Below are 20392 nucleotides of genomic sequence, written 5' to 3'. Positions count from 1 at the left end.
TGACATATCCGCATTCTCCTGTTTTTCCTAGGGAACGAGTCCCTGTTTCAGGCGTATCCATTCTTCCTGTTCCTGTTCTATTCCTTTTTGGAGAAGATCTAGCCTCGATCCTAGGCCCTGTCCCCAAGGTTTCCCTCTTGCAATCAAATAACACGTGCACTTCGCTGAAGTCCGTGTTTCCTTGGTTTTCCGAGAAATTCCTATTCTTTCCATTTTCCGTTCGTGAGAATCGGATGTTCCTTCCTTTATCCTTGTTTGGATTTCTATATCCGAGAATTCCAATATCCGAGCAGTCCAACCAGACTTTGTTGAAGTTTCAATAAATTGTATAATAAAATCCCTATGTTTGCTATGAGCATTCCAGGAGTAAGAGGAGGCCTTCCAATACAAGAACGAAGGTTTTTAAACGGCTGCTTCCTGAAGTTCGTACAGTTTTCTGAACTTCCACGAAGTCTCTCATCTTTCCTAATTTTGTACATTTTGTACGGATAAAGTCTCTTGTAGAGGCTCATGCTTTAACTAGAAGTGCAGGCTCACTCTAGTCCTATTAATCCCATAATTTATAACTCATAAGTGTTAAAATTGTATAAATATGCATCTTTAAGGTCTTTTCCGATTTATATCGCGATAGCGGTGCGAAGGAAAAACTTTACACGTATGCTTTGTATGTATGTATTTTCTTACTGCTGACCTGATTGTTCATAGGCTGCAATCATTGACGCTGAGTTGACTCTTGTCTCAAACCTGTCCAACATATCTTGAACATATCGGCGGGATCCTTTCCGTATAATGACAGGGATATATAGTGACGAGATCGCCGGTCCCATATGTGTCATATATGATCCGACCTTATGGTGCGTAGCTCGAGCTGGTCTCGGTGATATATTATAATATTATTCTCACATTAAAAAGCAGCAGATCTCTGTATGACATCGGCCAGGGTTGGCAGTGTATCCAAATCACATGCAGTCACAAGGAAGGATAGGATTATAACATATTAAAATAAAGGAAACCCAGACCTCATGAAGTTTACATGACAATTGTTGTTGGAAACAGGAACACAGCAAAATGTCAGAAATGGCAACTGGACCTTTCCCGATTAAGGGAGCAACAGGATACAAGTGAAACAGGATATTTGTTTCCAAGGATATGTGGGGGACTTGGAGACTTTGGGAAGTCTAGACTCGGTATCGCGGATATACTCTACTAGTACCTAAATAAACACATTTTTTTAACATTTTTATATATAATATAATCAAAATGGGAACATAATATGAGGATTAGAGCAAGCCCAAGCTGCTAGTCAAAGCACGGGTCTATTTGCGGGTTATCCGAAGTACAGAAAGTACGAATTACCTTATAGACGAGAGTCTTCGACGTTCCGAAACCTGTAGGAACTGATGAAGCAGCCTTTAAAAACCTTCGTTCATTTGGATAGGCCTCGTCTCACTCGCAATTACCTGTAGCAAACATGGGGACACTTGATTTTACTAGCAATTTATTGATTTCTTCGATATTGGTTGAAAAGACGGAAACAACTCTTAGAAGTACATCTGGAAGTAACAATCGGACAGATGTAACTATCTAAAGTCCACTTCGGACTTAAGGAACGGAAACAATGCCGGTGGCTGTAACTTACAGCTGGAAACAAGAAAAGGGGCGGATGTCGACGATGTCCAGTCAGAAAGGATATTCTACCAGGAAAGAACCATAGGAACGATCCCTGGAATGTAGATTGAGCAGTTTTGGACTATTCCAGATCGGATAGAACAAGAGAGAACAAGGGAGCACATGGGGACTCGCCTTGGAAACAAAAAGGGGTCAGGATGTATCCACATGCAAATGTCAAAGATATCTGACTCAGAACAGGAATAAAGAAAATATGAGGAAAAGAAATAAGGAGTACTATATTCTGGACAGTTTTATATCTAATTGATATGTACTATACCTGATTAAGGGTACTCTGGTATCTCTGAAAGGGATTTCTCTATATTTTCGACTTTTTACCAGATCTTCAACTTTTGATTATTATTTATTCGAAAAAGCGTATATAAGGAAGGGTGGTAGCAGCAGTATTTTCCCCAGTAACCTACGACAGAAGCCTAAGTGCTTTCACTAGGGGACTCTGGCTCATACTTTGCCCCACTTCTTCAAAGTTGGTGTTTGTATTTGGAAAAGATTAGATTTGAACTTTGAATTTGATTTGAATTTGTTGCCACTTTGGTGCTTGGAAACTTTGAACTTGTAGAGTCGCTTTGACTCGAATTTGAATTGAATTTGATAGTTCTATTTGAACTTAGAAAGAATTGAACACCTCCTCGAAGTAGTGAACTTCATAGAAAGCCTTTGTCATTTTGACTTGTGAACACAGAATTTAAATTGTTTTGAACCATATAAAGCCCCACCTTTGAAGTCTTATCTTAGAGTTCTCAGTGAACCTTGCTGAGAGCGTCCATTGATACCGACCTCCACAAATCAACTACGCTAATTGCTAGTGTTGGGTTTGGTTTTGCTGCACCTAGTAGTAGTTTTTAGTGCCATTATCGGTCCTCATAACATGGATACAGACTAGGATTCTTCATTTATTATTTTTCTTCATTGTTTTGGGCACAATCTCTTGTATTATACCTGATTAGGTGAGTTTCTGTTCAAATGAAAGGGATTTTATTATTATCTTCGAGTTTCTTACATATCTTGAACTTTTATTATTTTTATTTCCAAAAGTGTATATAAGGAGGGAGAGTTATAGGGATTTTCCCCAGCAGCCTACGAGTGGAGATGCAGTTCACCTACTAGGACTAGCTCAAGGATTTGACCTTTGCCCCTCACTTCATCAAAGTTGGGTGTTCTGTGTTTGGATTGGATTGATTTGGACCTATTGCAATTTGGATTTGATTTGATTGTTATTGAAATTGAACTTGGATTTTGAGGTCAATTTTGGACTTGATCAGAAATTTGAATTTGAACTTGAACTTGAACTTAAACTTCACGAAGTCTTGAGAAAAGCTTTGTTGAAACCTTACTATTGAGATATTGAACTAGTGTTTTGTCTTGTCATTTGATAAGAAGGAATAAACCCTTGATTGAACCTTAAAGACTGAATAACCCTATATTCTCTCTTTCTTAGTGCCTCTTAGCACAAGCTAAAGCCCTAGAATACCGACCTCCACCCCATACTCTAAGGATATTCTTTTGGTGTGGTTGGTTTGTGCACTTTGTGCTTGAGGTGTGTTTGCCGGTTCCATTATTTGGACATCTCTAAGTGTAATTAGCAGCCCAACTGTAGCCTTGCATAGATGGTAAATGATGTGCTAGGAGTCTAGTGGTCTCAAATTCCATTTGAATCATAGTTAGAATCACAAAAGATTCATCCAGCTTCCAGCCCTTGACTTTCCCATATTGTAGGATAGCCACCATCCATTCCCATAGATTTCCAGGATCTAGACAGTTGAATGTGGGGAGCCTTCACTTTGACATATCTTTGTCTAGCTCTTTCAAAGCACCCTTGGAGAACTCCATCCAGGACTTCTTTACTGGTCTCTCTTCATCATCTGGCACACCTGCCGCTGCTGGTTCATTCGATATATCAGACATGCTTGTTGTTACGACTAAAATGCCCAATACTGAGATGCCAACCACTTGGACCCATCAAACTATGACTGAATATCCGAACCAGGCACTCCTGATGACTTTGTATCACACTGAGAAGGCAGATAAGGAGATCTTGGGAATGATTGGGCATAAATGAACTCTGCCCATGCTGAAGTCTCCAACCACTCCAAAATATATTACTGAGGACATTCGTATACCCTCTCTGCCGATGGAACTCATACACTCTCTGAGACAATTCATGCCGAATAATGCACCACCTGATCCTGCTTTCCCCAACATGCCCACAACGAGGAATGATGAGTACTCCCGACTATTCCAAATTCACCCAACTACCCTGAATACATTCTAATTACCAGATTCTTGTAGATAAAGAAAGTACTTACATTCTACAAATAGTTTACAAATAAGTACATACATTTAAGGTATAAAAGCACTAAGGTTTCGTGTCAAAACCTTAGTCTAGATATTTTGCACATCTCTCTATAACTTCCCCAACTTATTCAAACCTCTGTAGTGTATAAACTGTGAATACAATTCATTGTTTTATCTCTACAACCTTATTGACCAATCTACAACTCTAATAACAAGTATTAGAACCCAATACAAAACCTCTCACTGCTTACATTTTGCTTCCAATCAACCCTTGAGTTGCCTTGATACCTGAAGAACTTGAATAACTTCCAGAACCTTTGTTGTCAAAGTTAACGAGTCCTAACACTTGTCAACAGTCTCATAAGAAATAAACTTGGGTTTAAATCAAATGAATGAAAGTCTTCGTTCTGTAGGTCAAAATCTGAATTGTATTTGAAGGGTAGAGAAGATAACAGCAAAGACAACTGTTCAATGTCTTCAGTCAAAATCTCTGGGGGTTCATATGTAGTATCTAATGCTTGGTTTCTAGGACCTTGTGTAGAGCTTGTATCGGACTTCTGTTAAAAGAGAAACCTGGGTTTCTGTCATGAATTGAACACGAACCCACATAGAATACAATAATGCAATCTCTTTTTCTTTGCACCACATGTTATGGTCTAATAAATCCTTATAGAGTGTTCCTAGTCTAACTCCAAATTCTAGAACATCTGTCCTTTAAATGCCGTGTCACAGGACAACTCAAAATCCCACCCCTTTGCTTGAATCTTATATGTCATCACATGTAGTACCTACACTATGTCACCAGAAATCCCTAAAATCCCCAATATTCCCGCCGAAGTCCCCGAGAACTTCAGACCTTTTTTGGAATTGCTCCACTACTAAATGGTCAATATGCTCTGTACATAGCTTCTAGCAGTAAGTACATAGCCTTCTATACAGTTATTGCAGTGTTATTCACAGCCATATTTATATAGAATTATCATGAACTGAACCAGGAGTAGTACCTACCGCCGACTTTTCCACCTATACGGTCAACTGCGGTTGGACTCAGTCTACAATCAAGGGAAATATCATGTGAAATAGGTCGATTCATAGGAGAGTACTCCTAATCTTAGGGAAGGGGTCATCGGTATAGGAGTACAACCCTTTCTATTAGATAGGTATATAAGGAGTACTTAATGGTAGATAGTCATCAGCAAAAACAGTAGTGTGATATATCCATGTTATTTCCATGTTATACATCCAAGAACTTGTAGTAACATGTAAATATGGTGATGGGAGAATATACTGTTATCGACCCTGAATTCGGAAAAACCGGGAATTCGGAAATTTGTCCTGTAGCCAAAAATATACCGGTTTTTTTCAACTTTTTAGTATCAGAAATTAAGGAGAAATGTAGGATACCTATCCAGAACACTCCTCACGAGGGGGGAAGAACTCCTTACTGACTTGTGATGGTTGCACAACGATGGGTCAAATATCAGGCCGAAAATCTAAGCATGAGAAAAAATTTTAATCAGGAATGCCACCACTGTGGCACAAGTTCCTGATCAATTCTGTTCATTCTTGGTTTGTTATGGCCACTGGATATTTCTCTTCCTCTCACATACCCATAGATACAAATATGACTGACCTATAAGTGCCCAAGGCCATGATTCTGCAGAGGACTCTGATTTTTTCAGTCATTTTGACCCTAGGTTGTGGCAAATACTCCAGGTACAGCTTGGCATGCTGAGGGCCAGGCTCTTGGCACTGTCAATTACACCCATTGGGCTACCCAAATCTTTGGTCCTTGAATTTTTGCAAATTTCTTTGGGTGTACAGGGTGTATGCTTGCAAATATCCAAGATTTTTATGTTTTACACCCATAAACTGTACAAGAAGACCAGTAAACACCTCTGGCAGGGGTCAGATGATCTCTGAATTTTTACTTCTAGTCCAAACAATGAATTAGAATTGATTTGGCACCTCCAGCACCCTCTGATCCTGGGAAAAACAATCTAAACAAGGAAAAACCGATAAATTTAGGGTTTTTTTCCCACAAGTACAGCCTCTGTTCATGACATATGCAGCAGAAGCATCTGAAATGAATCTCTATTCATGAGAAAAGTCCCAGGCACCTGATGGAACCATTATACTGTCCCCAAGTGGACCTGCATGGGAAGGACTTCCAATTTCTCCCCAGCTATCACTATGCCTCATAAGAAAGGGCAGAGGAAAAAAGCAAAAACAACTACCAGTACTTCAGTAACTCCAAATTCTTCTCATACAACCCCTCCTCTTTCTCCTACTCCCTCTGAGTCCCCCATTCTAGATTCCCTGCCTGAACCTTCTGATCCGGCTGTTGATCAGCTGGAGGCTGGATATCTTCTCCTTTTACTTGAAACCACAAAAGTAACTTCATAAGGCAGGATTCAATATGCACTAGCAGCTCTGGACCGGTAATAACGCTGTGTAACACCACTAAATATGGCTAGTAAACACACCTCAAGCACGAAGTGCGCAAACCAAAACCACACCAAGAAGAGTATACACAAGTGTAAGGGGTGGAGGTCGGTATTCTTAAGGCTTTAGTTTTCACTAAGAGGCACCAAGAAAGATAGAATATGTGGGGTCTTCAGTTTTATAGCAGTTTCAATCAAGGTTCTTTCACTACAAGAGTGACAATATGATTCACAAATCCCAAAATTCGATATCTGACTTTTCAACAAAGCTTTTACAAGTCTTCGCCGAAGTTCGGTTTCAAGTTCAATATCCAAACTAGACAATAGCAAACCAAATTCAATATAAGTCCAAATTGACTTCAATATCCAGAGTTCAATTCCAAGACAATATGCCAATACCAAATTCAATTGCAATAATCTAATCTATCCTTCCAAACACAGAACACCAACTTCAGTGAAGACTGGGGCAAAGGTCAAATCTCGAGCGAATCCTAGTAGGTGAACTGCGTCTCCTCTCGTAGGTTGCTGGGGAAAATCCCTCTTTCCTGCCCTCCTTATATACGGTTTTTCTAATAAATAATAGTAAAAGTCCAAAATGTGTGTGAAACTAGTAAATAATAATGAAATCCCTTTCAGTCAAACAGAAACTCGCTTAATCGGGTATAATACAAGAGTTTTATGTGCTGAAGTGCCCAATCGAATATTAAACTGAATATCTATTCCTTGTTTCCTGGTTGCGATGTAGGGACTTGACTTCGCCGAAGTACCTGACATATCCGCATTCTCCTGTTTTTCCTAGGGAACGAGTCCCTGTTTCAGGCGTATCCATTCTTCCTGTTCCTGTTCTATTCCTTTTTTGGAGAAGATCTAGCCTCGATCCTAGGCCCTGTCCCCAAGATTTCCCTCTTGAAATCAAATAACATGTGCACTTCGCTGAAGTCCGTGTTTCCTTGGTTTTCCGAGAAATTCCTATTCTTTCCGTTTTCCGTTCATGAGAATCAGATGTTCCTTCCTTTATCCTTGTTTGGATTTCTATATCCGAGAATTCCATATATCCGAGCAGTCCAACCAGACTTTGTTGAAGTTTCAATAAAGTGTATAATAAAATCCCTATGTTCGCTATGAGCATTCCAGGAGTAAGAAGAGGCCTTCCAATAAAAGAACAAAGGTTTTTAAACGGCTGCTTCCCGAAGTTCGTACAGTTTTCTGAACTTCCACGAAGTCTCTCATCTTTCCTAATTTTGTACATTTTGTACGGATAAAGTCTCTTGTAGAGGCTCATGCTTTAACTAGTAGTGCGGGCTCACTCTAGTCCTATTAATCCCATAATTTATAACTCATAAGTGTTAAAAATTGTATAAATATGCATCTTTAAGGTCTTTTCCGATTTATATCGCGATACCGGTCCAAGCAGGAAGCAGTGGCTGAGGCAGAGAGACTAAAGCGGGTAGTACACAAATCTAAACTGAGTGTTAATGCTGCGTGAGTCCTGCTTGCAATCTGTGTTTCCAAAGCTCATTAGTACTCTAGATCAAAGCGGTTTGGTGTTCCCTCCTCCACACTTTATGACCGAGTCAGTGGAAAACACAGAAACCGACAAGAAGCTCATACTCAGGAGATGGTTCTCAACCACGAGCAGGAGTCAATATTGGTAGAGTGGCTGAAGGTGTTGGGTCGCTGTGGGATTGGTCTGTGGCCCTCTCTCATCAACAAGAAAGCTGCCAGCATTGCAGGAAAGGAAGTTGGGACAAATTTCTACAGGCGATTTCTTCAACGTCACCCAGATTTAGCTGCCAGGCGGACCACTATGCTGGAGGCATGTCAGGCACAGGCTCTCAACCCTACCCTTGTTGGTGAGTTCTATGATCTCTTGGAGGAAGTCTTAGACATAGGAGATGGGTCGAAGATTCATCCGGGTATGATTGCTAACATGGATGAGAAGGGGGTCAATGTTGCAGATGTTGGAGCACAGAAGGTTATTGTTGATCGTGATCAGAAAACAGCATTCACAACATTGAATGCAAGTCGGGAGTGGATAACTATTATTGAGACAGTGTTTGCGGATGGTTCCAGCATGAAGCCTACAGTCATCTTTAAAGGTGCTCAGACAAATGCAGAATGGTCCCGGGATAATCCTGGTGGTGCAAGGTGGGTCTTCAGTCCATTTATTGCTTCTGTACATTGTGCTGCACTCAACTATCCCAATATAGTGTTGCTTCATCCCCCAATGGCTGGACAGATCAGGAACTTGGATACACCTGGCTGAAGAAAGACTTCATTCCAGAGGTTCACCGTCGGAGGAAGACCTTTGGGCTCCACTCAAAATATCCTGCACTTCTTGTTCTTGATGGCCATAATAGCCACTGCTCCTATGAGTTCTGCAATGAGGCAGAGAAAAATAATGTTCGTATTCTCTGTCTTCCATCCTATACTACGCATGCTCTGCAGCCATGTGATGTTTGTGTCTTTTCACCTCTTGCTCATGCATGGAAGCAGATTGTCATGGAGTCAGCAGATCAGTACATCACCATCTCAAAAGTAAACTTTCTCTCTCATTACCACAAAGCCAGGGAACACGCGATGAAGGGAACCACCATCACCTCTGCATTCCAAAAGACCGGAATTCACCCTTTTAACCGCAATATCATCCCTGCTACAGCCTATGCACCTGCACAGAATACTACTACTCAATCATCCCAGCCTATTCCTGCACATCTTCCCTTTGGTCTAGTTCCAGTAGCAGCTCCCACCTCTCTCACTGTCACATCTACCCCAACTGACAGCCCTAACATTTCTGCCACTAGCAGAGGCACATCAGTCACAGCCACTAGCAACAATCTACTTGATTCCCTTCGGGTTCAAAAATTCGAACTTACTCTTCCTGATCCCCCTGACAATCAGGCACCACTAGAGGAGCTCTGGGAATATATTGACCTTCTTGTTCAGACTGCCAAGGATGCCAGCACTGAGCTTGATTGCTCATATGCTCATATGGTACTGATGGATGAGAAGAATGCTAGATTACGGGAGGTTGCACAGAGGAAGGGTAAGACAAAGAAGAAAACCTATGCACAGGGGCATGCCCAACATCTTACTGATGCACAGGCCTTAGAGGAGTTGGCGAAGGAGGATTGGCGACTCAAGGCCAAAAATCTACTGAAGGAAGTTAAAGTTGCTCACAAGGCTTTCCAACACCGTCTGAAAACTCGACAGCAAGAATTGGAAAAGTTGGTTGCAGAGGCCAGTGGGAATCGTGGCAAACGGGGAGGTCAAGCTCGGGGTAGAGCTAGAGGTGCAGGTACTGGTCGGAGAAGGGGTAAAGGGAGGGGTAGCATGGATCAGGGTGATGCTGGAGTGAGTGAAATTGAACCAAAAGGGCGTGGCAGAGCAAAGGGCAGTAGCAAAGGAAAGGGTTGTCAAGTTGACATGGTGTCAGAATCATCCTCAGGTGAAGATTTTGACTTCTCTGCACTATCTCCACCCCCCCAGCCATCCCAACCCCGACCTCGCCCCCATCGAATTAACAAAGGGACCAGTCCTGCCAAAATTTCAGCAGCTGCCTCTCATAACACTCCACCCCTTTCTGCCAAGAGCGACAGCGATGACAATGACAATGAATATGAGATTGGGAATGTCTCTATTGCAGATATATTGACCCAGGAGCTCAGGGACAATGGTTATGACAGCAGCAGGGAATTAGTTGATATGCCTGTGGAAGATGACAGAGAGACCAGTGAGAATGACAGCGAGGAGGTGGAAATTGGTGTCAAGAAGATTGAGAAACATTGTTGTGTTGAGGACAAGCTGCAATTTCAGGTCTGGTGGGAGGATGGAGATAAGACTTGGGAGCCATTTGAGAATGTTGATGAGCTGGAGGCATTAGACCAGTATCTGAAGCGGAAGAATGTATCTTTTGTCACTGAATTAGCTTAAATAATATTCGCCTTTAACTATGCTTCATTTTGAGCCCTCAATTGTGCATTTTGGTTGGGAACTCGAGGAGATATCGACACTTCTTCAATGAGCATGATTGTGTGACGTCGCTTAACTCGGCAATTTCCGACTTCGCTGTGGGGCCACGTTTTCGACGCTCCCTCATAAAAAAATTCATATCTTAATGACATCACACCCTCCCCACACAAAAATTGGTAGGCATACACCTCAAAAGGTATTCTATGCAATGGTATTTTATTTACGGCTTCTGGTACATACTGCGTTAGTTATATCAATATCTCTCCTTAGATTGCTGACTTCTGGGGCAATGACAGTAATAGAGTTATACCGGCATGTATAACACAATATAAATCCCAAAACCCAGTAACTCTAGTTTTGATGTTGGCATCAAGTGACTGATGTAACATCTTGTTATGGGTGTTATAGCAAGTTACAAGGGTTATGATGAGTTATGAGGGTTATTTCAAGTTTTGAGTCATATAGCAGATAATGTAGAGTATAACAGGTAATGTAGAATATAGCAGGTACTGTGGATTATGCCCAGTAGCCTGGTCAGGCTATTAAAAAAAGAAATTATATGCCTTTGTTTCTATTTCATATATTGCAGCTCTATTATTCTTATTAGAATTATATATTACACCTATTTTCTAGATTGCAACTTTCTTATTATTATTACAAGTATATATATGTGCACACATCTCAAGTTTGCTTTCATAAGTCAACTATGTATATATCTATGTAATAAACAACTACATTTTATAATTTGTTTATGTTAAGAGGGGAATTTTACTTACAAGTTCTTTAAGGGTGAAATTGAACCTGATGCTAACTGTTATGACTGTGTTACGCTCACAGGTAGGTGTACCTCATACCTATTTATTTCTATCTTATCTTATCTAAAAGCTGTGCATAGGTTATAACCCTGTTATGGCCAAGTTCTTACCATGGTTATGCTTAGGTTATAGGGCCCTGTTATAGTTATGAGGGGTTATGCCTAGATTATGGGACCCTGTTATAGTTATGAGGGGTGATAATGCTGTTATGGCCAAGCTCTGGCCATGGTTATGTTTAGGTTATGAAGCCCTGTTATAGTTATGAGGGTTTGCTAGTCATGCTGTATTGAGAACTTTAACCAGTTTAAAATTGATACAACTCGCAATATAATAGCAAGACTCTTACCTTTTGAAGATGGCTATGCAAACCATTATGGAGGATGGCGAAAGAAATCAACCGACTAATACTTCTATGCTGTATCAGATTCATAGGCCAGATTCTGGTTGGCGCTATCCTGAACAAAGCTTTAGTATAGGCTATACACTCGGAAGTACTTCTCAACCTAATCTACTGTACCCTCCCGTTCATCAAGAAACACCCAGTCATATTCCCAATATTCCAGGTACAAACCCTCAACCTCAACCATCCTATATGACAACACAATCTATTCCATTCGACGTCCCATATCCTCCAATTAACCCTCCATATCTGATTCCTCAACCACCCGTCGATAATCCTCAAATAACTCGATGGAATCCCGACCCATGTACACCCTGGAACGAGTTTCAATGTATGGAACCCCTTGCATTGGATTATATGGACCAACCTTCTCAGTATTTGCGAGGACAGAGTCATCTACGTACACCTGTGTCAATTCTTCAAGCAATCGAAGAAGAAGAGGCATGGGAAAACTCACCTGTAGGTTCAATTCACCCTACAACACGGCATACTAGATTTGCCCTGACAACAGAGGAATCAACCAAGCGTAATTGACCACCCGTCAGAACCAGTGCAGTACCCACCATCTAGAGCCCCCACTGCACCTTCTAATACTCAAAGTACGTCACTAGCACCAACAAGACAAGAACAGCGAGATTGGGCGTACCTTCATCGGTCTATGGGCGATACTGATCCCCAGCCATACCAAGCTCGTTGGGAATCAGTCATGGGTAGTCCTTGGCGCCCCTCAAATTTGTCGCAGAACTTGGGGACTGTATCTACACCCATGGGTTACACTCCAAATTCCCACACCACTTCAATTTTTCCTCGAAGATTTATAAACAATCAAGAAGCCATTCACGAACTAGGACACAGGGCATACAAATTTGCACGATGATTGGGTCTTGAAAATCTTGATGAATTAAGTCCTATAGATCATATTAACGCTATTCATCAACTGGCTAATACCAGAGAAACGGACTTACCTAGGGAAGTACAATGATTCATTTCTTACCCAGACAACAGCCATGAGTTAATGAACTTATATTCAAGGTCGTTAATACCAGAGATTGATGATACACTATGGGAAAACACACCTCAATTTTCTCCAAATCATCCTCCCCGAATCGTGGCAGAAAGATTGACAAGTATTCATCCACCAGTTAATGTTCGAAGTGAGTATTTGTCCACCGACACCCTTCTTGATGTGAATCTGGGCGATAACCTAATGGAACTGTATCGACAATACTGTGCCAGTAACATTTCTTGGGAGAAACTCGGAAAAGCTGTACAATGGGCAATGGAAGAAGCCCACACAGTCCAAGAATCTGTGGATAATGGAAAGGTAAGTCAAAAGGTAAGTCAAAATTTAGAAACAGGAACAGAAATAAGAGAACGCATCGATATTAGGCCTCTGAATCCAATATTACGGTCCACTACTAATTCCAATCCTTCTGTCGAGTCTGAGACTTTCCAACAAAGATCCACTACTGCTCCTCCAGTAATTGGACAAGCAATAATATCGGCAGATAACCAACCAATTACAACTACGGGAGAGACACGACGTCAGAATTCAACAAGTGAAGGACGGGTATATGACTTATCTGAATGGGCGCCATCGATGAAGTCAGAAAGAATAGTCAGTGAAATAAACCAAAGTGAGATATTCAATAGGGACATACCTCCACATATGAGTCAATCACAATCCATGCCGGTCACTCCCAAATCTTCTGAAAGACCTGATCAACCCATAAAACCTGGAGAAGTTCAAGAAGAAGGATATAAGTACACCCCACATCCGTCGAAGAATAAGGGTAAAGAAAAAGTGGAATCTGAAAGTGATCATAAATCAATTGAAGAAGCCCCAGAGGAAGAAATACAAAATCCATTGAGACCGATTTTAAGAGTATCAAGAGAAGGGGCATCAACGTCAGATGTAAGAGTAGAGGACTTGCCAGAGAAGAGAATTGACTCACGCCTGCGGACTCCCCAGGCCTGGACACTTCGACAAAATCCGATGCTTGGACTGGTAGATCAACAGAAGTTTGCTGTCCTGGCAAAAGTTCCCACTCTCACTCCTATCACCACTACTCACGCTACAATGCCGCAGAACCAACACTCAAAGAACGGATATGATGGAAGAGTAGTGCAAGGTAATACAATAGGTATGTGGAAAGTCTGACATCGGCCGAGTATTGACTCTGATAGTCCATCTAGGCGCAATAAGCAAGAACTTCCACCTACCACCCATACCCAATTTCCTATGGCCTTCAATAACCAGCAAGATCGCAGAAATTTGTCCACAGTCGACCCGACGAGTGTACCTCTTCCATCATCTCGCTCTTCTTTGACAATCATTTCAATTCCGACAACTCACCGAGCGGAACACGTAGTACAGGAAATTTCAATGGGAGGACCTCCAGGATCACCCCCAGGTTCGTCTTATCATTCAGATGATGGTAGAAATTCAAATCATTCACAAGACAGAGAATCTATAAGGGTATATCTGATACATGAAGATTCAGTATCTCGTGTGAATGAGCAAGAACAGTGGGACTACGCGTCTGCTGTACAGCATGAAGGTTTCGAACCTCATTGCTCTCCACCTCCCCCAGGACCACCTCAGGGACCGCCAAACGAACCACCTTGACAACCATTTAGATTGTCAGGACCACTGGGACCAAGAGGACCACCAGGACCCCAAGGTCAACAGGGTTTACCAGGATGTGATGCACCACGAAGGGAACAGGAAGAAGTGATGAGAGCTTGGAGAGAGGCGTTGAACAGAGAATCAAAGTTGGATATCAAGAAGCCAAAGGAATTTGATGGAACAAATAGGTCCGAATTCAGGGAGTTCATCATGAGTGGTGAGCGTACTTTTAACGCCAAACCTACCATCTACACTAATAACAACGATAAAATTCAGTTTCAAGCCTCGTACATGACCGGTCCTCCACTATGTACATATCAAAACTGGGTAGCGAAAGAACAAACCACCGGAGTCTACAATTCAGCTATCCATGACCATGAAACGACTTTTTGGCGTACATGATGAACAGTTACATGCACAAACATCTCTAGATTGTGTCACACAGAAGTATAATGAACCTTTCTCCTCGTTCTACGTTCGCTTTGATGGCATGGCCCTTCTCACCAATTACAACGATGCCGCACTATGATGGAATTTACTACGAAATATGAATGCTAGTCTACTGTCATGAACCGAACTCTGAACAACCGCTGCACTTAACAAGGTAAGGTTTTAAGACTTACACGGGGAGCTACAGCTAACAACAGTTAATCCAAGGGGGACTAGAGGGCAAAATGTATGCTATTAAAGTTAGATAAGGGCTCTAGTTACTTCTATAGTAGCTAGAACTGACACGCTACTTGAATACTCACTGGGAAGACTTTATTTAAGTAACAAGAACCTTTGAACACCGGGAAGAATGCTTGTAGGACACTATAGAATGTCCAAGAATACTGAGGAATTGCTGGGACTCAAGGAAAATCACACAAGGATAGAGAGATAGAGAGATGGATTGCAAGAGAGTACTAAGAACAGACAATACAGAGATAACAACAGACAAAAGTATGTAATATCTAGGCTGAGGTTTCCCAGAGAAACCTCAGAGCTTTTATACTACTTAATAGTGTACTTACATGTGATTGTTATAATACTGCGGACTGCACAATTACTGCGGACGGGCTATACAACGACTACAGACTATCCCCGAGATGACCGCCTCAGGTTTCCCACAACCGGATTTTAGCCACAATGAGTATTCTGGCAGTCCTGAAGGTCAATTGAGGTTCTTATACAAATTAATATCGGTAAAATGACCCTAATAATATGTATTGTATGCTTGTGGGTTGTAGGTCAGCTGAGAAAAAAGAACACGGGTCACATATGGGCTCACCAATATTTTTATGGGGGTCCTAAAGGCTCGGGGACGTTGTTTTCGATACAATCCATGACATCTACGTGATCGAATCACGAATCTAGGACAACTACCCCCAACTTATTGAGGAGTAGCGGATAGGGCTATGGAAATTGATTTGGCGAGACAAGCCTGGTTAGAAGCGGGGTTATATTCATCATTTCGTCCTACAGTGAGTAATAATCCTCCTTATAGATCTCGGGATGCAAATCAACCAATGGCTACTAGTGACACTGCTCCAGTCATACCAGACCAATCCTCGAATCCTTGAGTACGATTCACTCGAAACCTTCATAATCCAGTCCCAAAGTCAAATCAAGCAACTGCAGCTCAAGCAGGAATAAATGACGTACAGCCATATGTACTACAAATTTCTAAACAAGAAAGGGATAGGCGATTCGCAAATAACCTATGCTTGAGATGCGGAGGAAAAGGCCATTTCGGACATGACTGTAGGAACCCATCCAATCCACATCCACCAGGAACAAAGACAAATAGGAATAGCAGTAGAAGAATTGGAGGATGATGATGGATATTTGAGGTACAACGAGCAAACGAATGAAGAAGGATTCGTTTACTATGCAGTGGATAGAGATGGCAGTACATACAAGATAGATGAATCTGGAATAGAACAGGAAGTTGCACCTGTTGATTCATTCGAAAATGACCATACTGAGAATGAGAATGGTCCAGATGAAGGAAAGCACTCATCGTCTGCTTTGATACAGGGCACTTTGTCAACAACAAATGAAACAGTACATATTAATTCATCGTCTGATGACTCTTTCCTCATCCATACTCAATTATTCACAGAAACAAATGAACCGGTTACCTCACTCGTCAATTCTGGCGCTACACGACAGTTTGTAGAAGAGAAACTGGCCAAGAAATTCCCTAATCGAATTCACAAACTCGATATCCCCATCCAACTCACCCTATTTGACAGTCAGTCAGCATCTGGTGGTCTAATAACTCAATATCTAGACACTGATATTGTGTTTGGAGATGGGACTATACACCGAAACGAACCGTTCTTAATCACGAAATTACAACCCCCTGCGCAAGTTGTACTTGGACTGCCTTGGCTATGCAAATATAACCCGCTTATTGATTGGTCACGACTAACATTCAGTTTAAATGGGAAAACTCGTCTATCAGCAATATCCACAAAAGTAGAAAATTTGAAAAGAAATGCCCGACAGCCATTTGTTACTATATCTGACGATATCTCAGATCTGGAACCCGATCACCAAGGTTCAACGTTAGATCCGGATAGTCCTTACTTGGTCTTAGGACCTGGCGATGAAGTGACAGAAATGGATCAAAATACAGTAGTATTGTCTGTTAACAGACACTTGCCCAACGAAAAATCACCGTTCATAAATAAAGACCTTAAAGAGGGGGGAGAAATCCCAATGGATCCTATGCCATCACAAAAAACCTCGATCGACCCCACTACAGTTCAAGATCTCACCAGCTTTGTGAACTTGGAGGACAAACAGCCCCGTATATGTCTTCCGAATACGATCAACCATTTTATTAAGGGAAAACTTCAGACGGATTCAGGCCTTTGAAAACCAATTGAACGAGGACTGCAACGAGTTCCTCTGTGTAATAAATCCAAACGATCATTCGAAAAAGAAATTCAACAGCAAATGAGTAACAAAGAGGTTGCTCAAGCTAGATACAGAAGTCGTGGGCCCCAGGTTAGTCTGATTGGTGCCGCTCCCTTTTTCACATTGATAAAACAAGGATATATTGTATATTCTCTTCAAATTGAACTGGTACATCAAGCTGAAGCACAGCTTCATGCCCAAGTCAACGAGAGAATCAATATGGATACAAGTACAGCATGTGGAAGGAATGATAAGGATTCGACTAAGTCAATCATGACACCGGACAAACGGTGTAAATTCAAAAAGATAGTCCCTCATCAGTATCATCAGTTTGAGAAGGTCTTTTCATATGCAGAAGCCAAAACTCTGCCTAACCATTGTCCTGGAGTCAATATTACCGTAGAAACAATCAACGACGAATATCCCCCAATAGGTAAAGTCTATAATATGTCAGAGTTAGAATTAAAAGCTCTCAAGGAACATATAGACGAGATGTTAGGAAAAGGATTCATCAGACCTTCAAACTCACCAATCGGCACCCCGTTCTCTTTGCCAAGAAAAAAGATGGAACACTTTGACTCTGTATCGCTTTTCGAGCCTTAAACCAAATCACAAAACGTAATAATTATCCTATTCCACTCATAGGCAACCTTATCGACCAATTACGACGATTGAGTGTATTCACCAAATTAGACTTGTGTGCAGGATACCATAATGTACAAGTAGCAGAAGGTCATGAATGGAAAACGGCATTCAGGACAAGGTATGGGGCTTTTGAATATTTAGTAATTCCAATGGGACTCACCAATGCCTCGTCCATGTTTCAAATATTTGTGAATGGCATTTTCCATGACATGGTGGATATATGTGTCGTGGTTTATCTGGACGACATACTGATATATTCCAATTCCCTTGATGAACATCTCCAGCATGTTGAAGAAGTTCTAACCGGTCTCGATAATGCGACTTAGTTGACTATGCTACAAGGTTCTTTTTGCACTTTAAACAGTGCTACGGAGCGATATTTATCGTATTAAGGACTAGAGTGAGCCCAAATTGCTAGTTAAAGCTAGTGCTGCTAGTAGAATGTGCCGTAGGCGCAGCTAGACCAGTTAGAGAGAGCCGTAGATCGTGTCAGAAAACTGTATGACCGTTCGAAACCTGTAGAACACTATGAGCAGAGGACTTAAGCGGTAATTCACCGAGTTCTACTCTCTACATTCTACTATGCACTGGCATATCAAGGGATTGTACTATTAGAAGACTGGTAGTCTTCACAGAACCGTTCGTAGCAGAACTTAACAGAGTCAAAAGACCTTCATACTAGGAGTACCTACTTCTACGGGGGATTTAGTTGACAAGAAATCGGACATAGGACCACACAGACTAGGAGAAATTTGATATGACCGTAGATCGAGTCCCGATCTGAGGAAAAGACAAAAAGACAGGATACAGATCCCAGATCACAGATAGAGTACCTAGGAACCAGGCAGGAATGAACAACGGATCTCGGAGTCCGCGCTGTTCATGTGCTACAGCGATTCGAAACTCTGGATCCATATGCTGGAACTACTTGGACACACAAAGTCCATATGATTTGATAACGTCGAAATGCAGGATAAGGTCCGTAGGCAGGAAATACCATATGGTACGCCTATGTAGGTCCATTCTACATGCTGAAACAAGAATGAAGAACGGTCCAGATTGGTCCAAAACATATGATTCGAATACGGAAAAGCTCTGTAGACGAGATTATGCACATGTAGCGGTCCCTAGCGATAAGACTCCACATGGATTTGTAGCTACGGTGCATTATTTTTAGAGATGAAACAAGTAGAGATAGGATTACAAAGCTAGCGTAGAAGTAGTATAAAAGCAGCTCATGTATCTGTAGATAAAAAAGTACTACCCGTGCGTAGGAAAGTCTTGAGTGGGTTGCCCGTGAGTAACTGCTCTTGACACCAATAGAGAGATTTGCCCTGTCTTTGTGCAGTGAAATGATAAGATTTGATTTGAACTATACAAGACCATCGAGGTCAAACTAGAGAACTATCCGTCCGTAGGCCGCCGAGGTCTTGATTACTGTTTCGTGATCCGTTGAGGGTCTTAGCGTTCGTGTCCGCCGAGGACTTAGTTTTTGTGTCCGCCGAGGGCAATAGTCTCCAATCGTTCGAATTAGTCTTACCGTAGACGAAATTCATAGTCCCACTCAGTCCACTGGACAATAAACAGAGCCCCTACAAACCCTAGAATCCCCGTAGCTGTGGTGTTTTACACTTGCAGTTACACATTGATTTCATAAGACCTTCATACGATATTGAGACTGTGATCTTGTGCGTAACCTTTGCCAAGCAGTCCACCCTTGCAATCTTTCCTGGTGTGTAGAGTTATTGATAGACTTTACACGGAGGTTTACTAGTTTTTGGGTTGATTTGGTGTTGGTGCTACTCCTGTAGCTCTGATATTAGGTTGACTCTTGAGTGGTATTCTTCGCCCATTATCGAGAAAAATGATCTACATTTAATGGAACTGGACAGTTGAATGTCAACAAGTTTTTGAAGTACTTAAACAAGCTTTTCAAGAAGCTCCGATTCTCTGACACTTCAATCCCTCTCTACCCATTATTGTAGAAAGTGATGCTTCTGACTTTGCTATTGCTTTGATTCTTTCTCAACCCAATTCAAACACCGGAGACTTACATCCCATCGCATTTTACGCTTGAACAATGTCACCTGCTGAATTGAATTACGATATATACAATAAAGAACTCCTCGCCATTGTAGAATCTTTCAAGCAGTGGCGCGCTTATCTGGAGGGAGCCCGACATAAAATCCAAGTATATTCGGACCACAACAACTTACAATTCTTCACAACTACAAAGCAACTTAGTAGATGACAAGCTAGGTGGTTTGAGTTCCTATCAGGATTCGATTTCGTTATTAATTACTGGCCAGGCCAATTGGGAGTAAAGCCAGATGCTTTGACACACCAATCAGACGTCTATCCAAAAAAATCACAATTGGAACAGGTTAATAAGGGAAATGAAAAAATACTCATCCAACCCGAACAGTTATTAGCAAATTTGGTCCTCAATGAAGAGTTGCTTCTCAATCAAATTCATCGAGTGAAAAAGGACAAATACTGGACAGCTGCTAAGAACCAAATCGATTCTGGAAAACCCACTCCGTTCACTATCCAGCATCAATTGTTATTAAAGGATGGACTAATCTACGTACTGGAT

General features: G+C 41.5%; 2 protein-coding genes across 2 annotated transcripts; both read left to right on the top strand.

Annotated features, from left to right (window-relative positions):
• Positions 1 to 11570: 11570 nt before the first annotated feature.
• Positions 11571 to 12149, top strand: E1B28_008030 (uncharacterized protein; the record flags this gene model as incomplete). The annotated part of the gene is made up of 1 exon (XM_043152813.1): positions 11571 to 12149. One exon carries the CDS (start codon positions 11571 to 11573, stop codon positions 12147 to 12149), a length of 579 nt encoding a protein of 192 aa, XP_043010900.1.
• Positions 12150 to 13284: 1135 nt separating this feature from the next.
• On the top strand, positions 13285 to 14244 carry E1B28_008029 (uncharacterized protein; the record flags this gene model as incomplete). The annotated part of the gene is made up of 2 exons (XM_043152812.1): positions 13285 to 13763; positions 13812 to 14244. 2 exons carry the CDS (start codon positions 13285 to 13287, stop codon positions 14242 to 14244), a joined length of 912 nt encoding a protein of 303 aa, XP_043010899.1.
• Between the last annotated feature and the right edge of the window lie 6148 nt (positions 14245 to 20392).

Source organism: Marasmius oreades, chromosome 4, assembly GCF_018924745.1.
Source record: "Marasmius oreades isolate 03SP1 chromosome 4, whole genome shotgun sequence".
NCBI lineage: Eukaryota > Fungi > Basidiomycota > Agaricomycetes > Agaricales > Marasmiaceae > Marasmius > Marasmius oreades.
The sequence above is the reverse complement of the archived record's forward strand: the minus strand, read 5'-3'. Positions and strand labels throughout refer to the sequence as shown.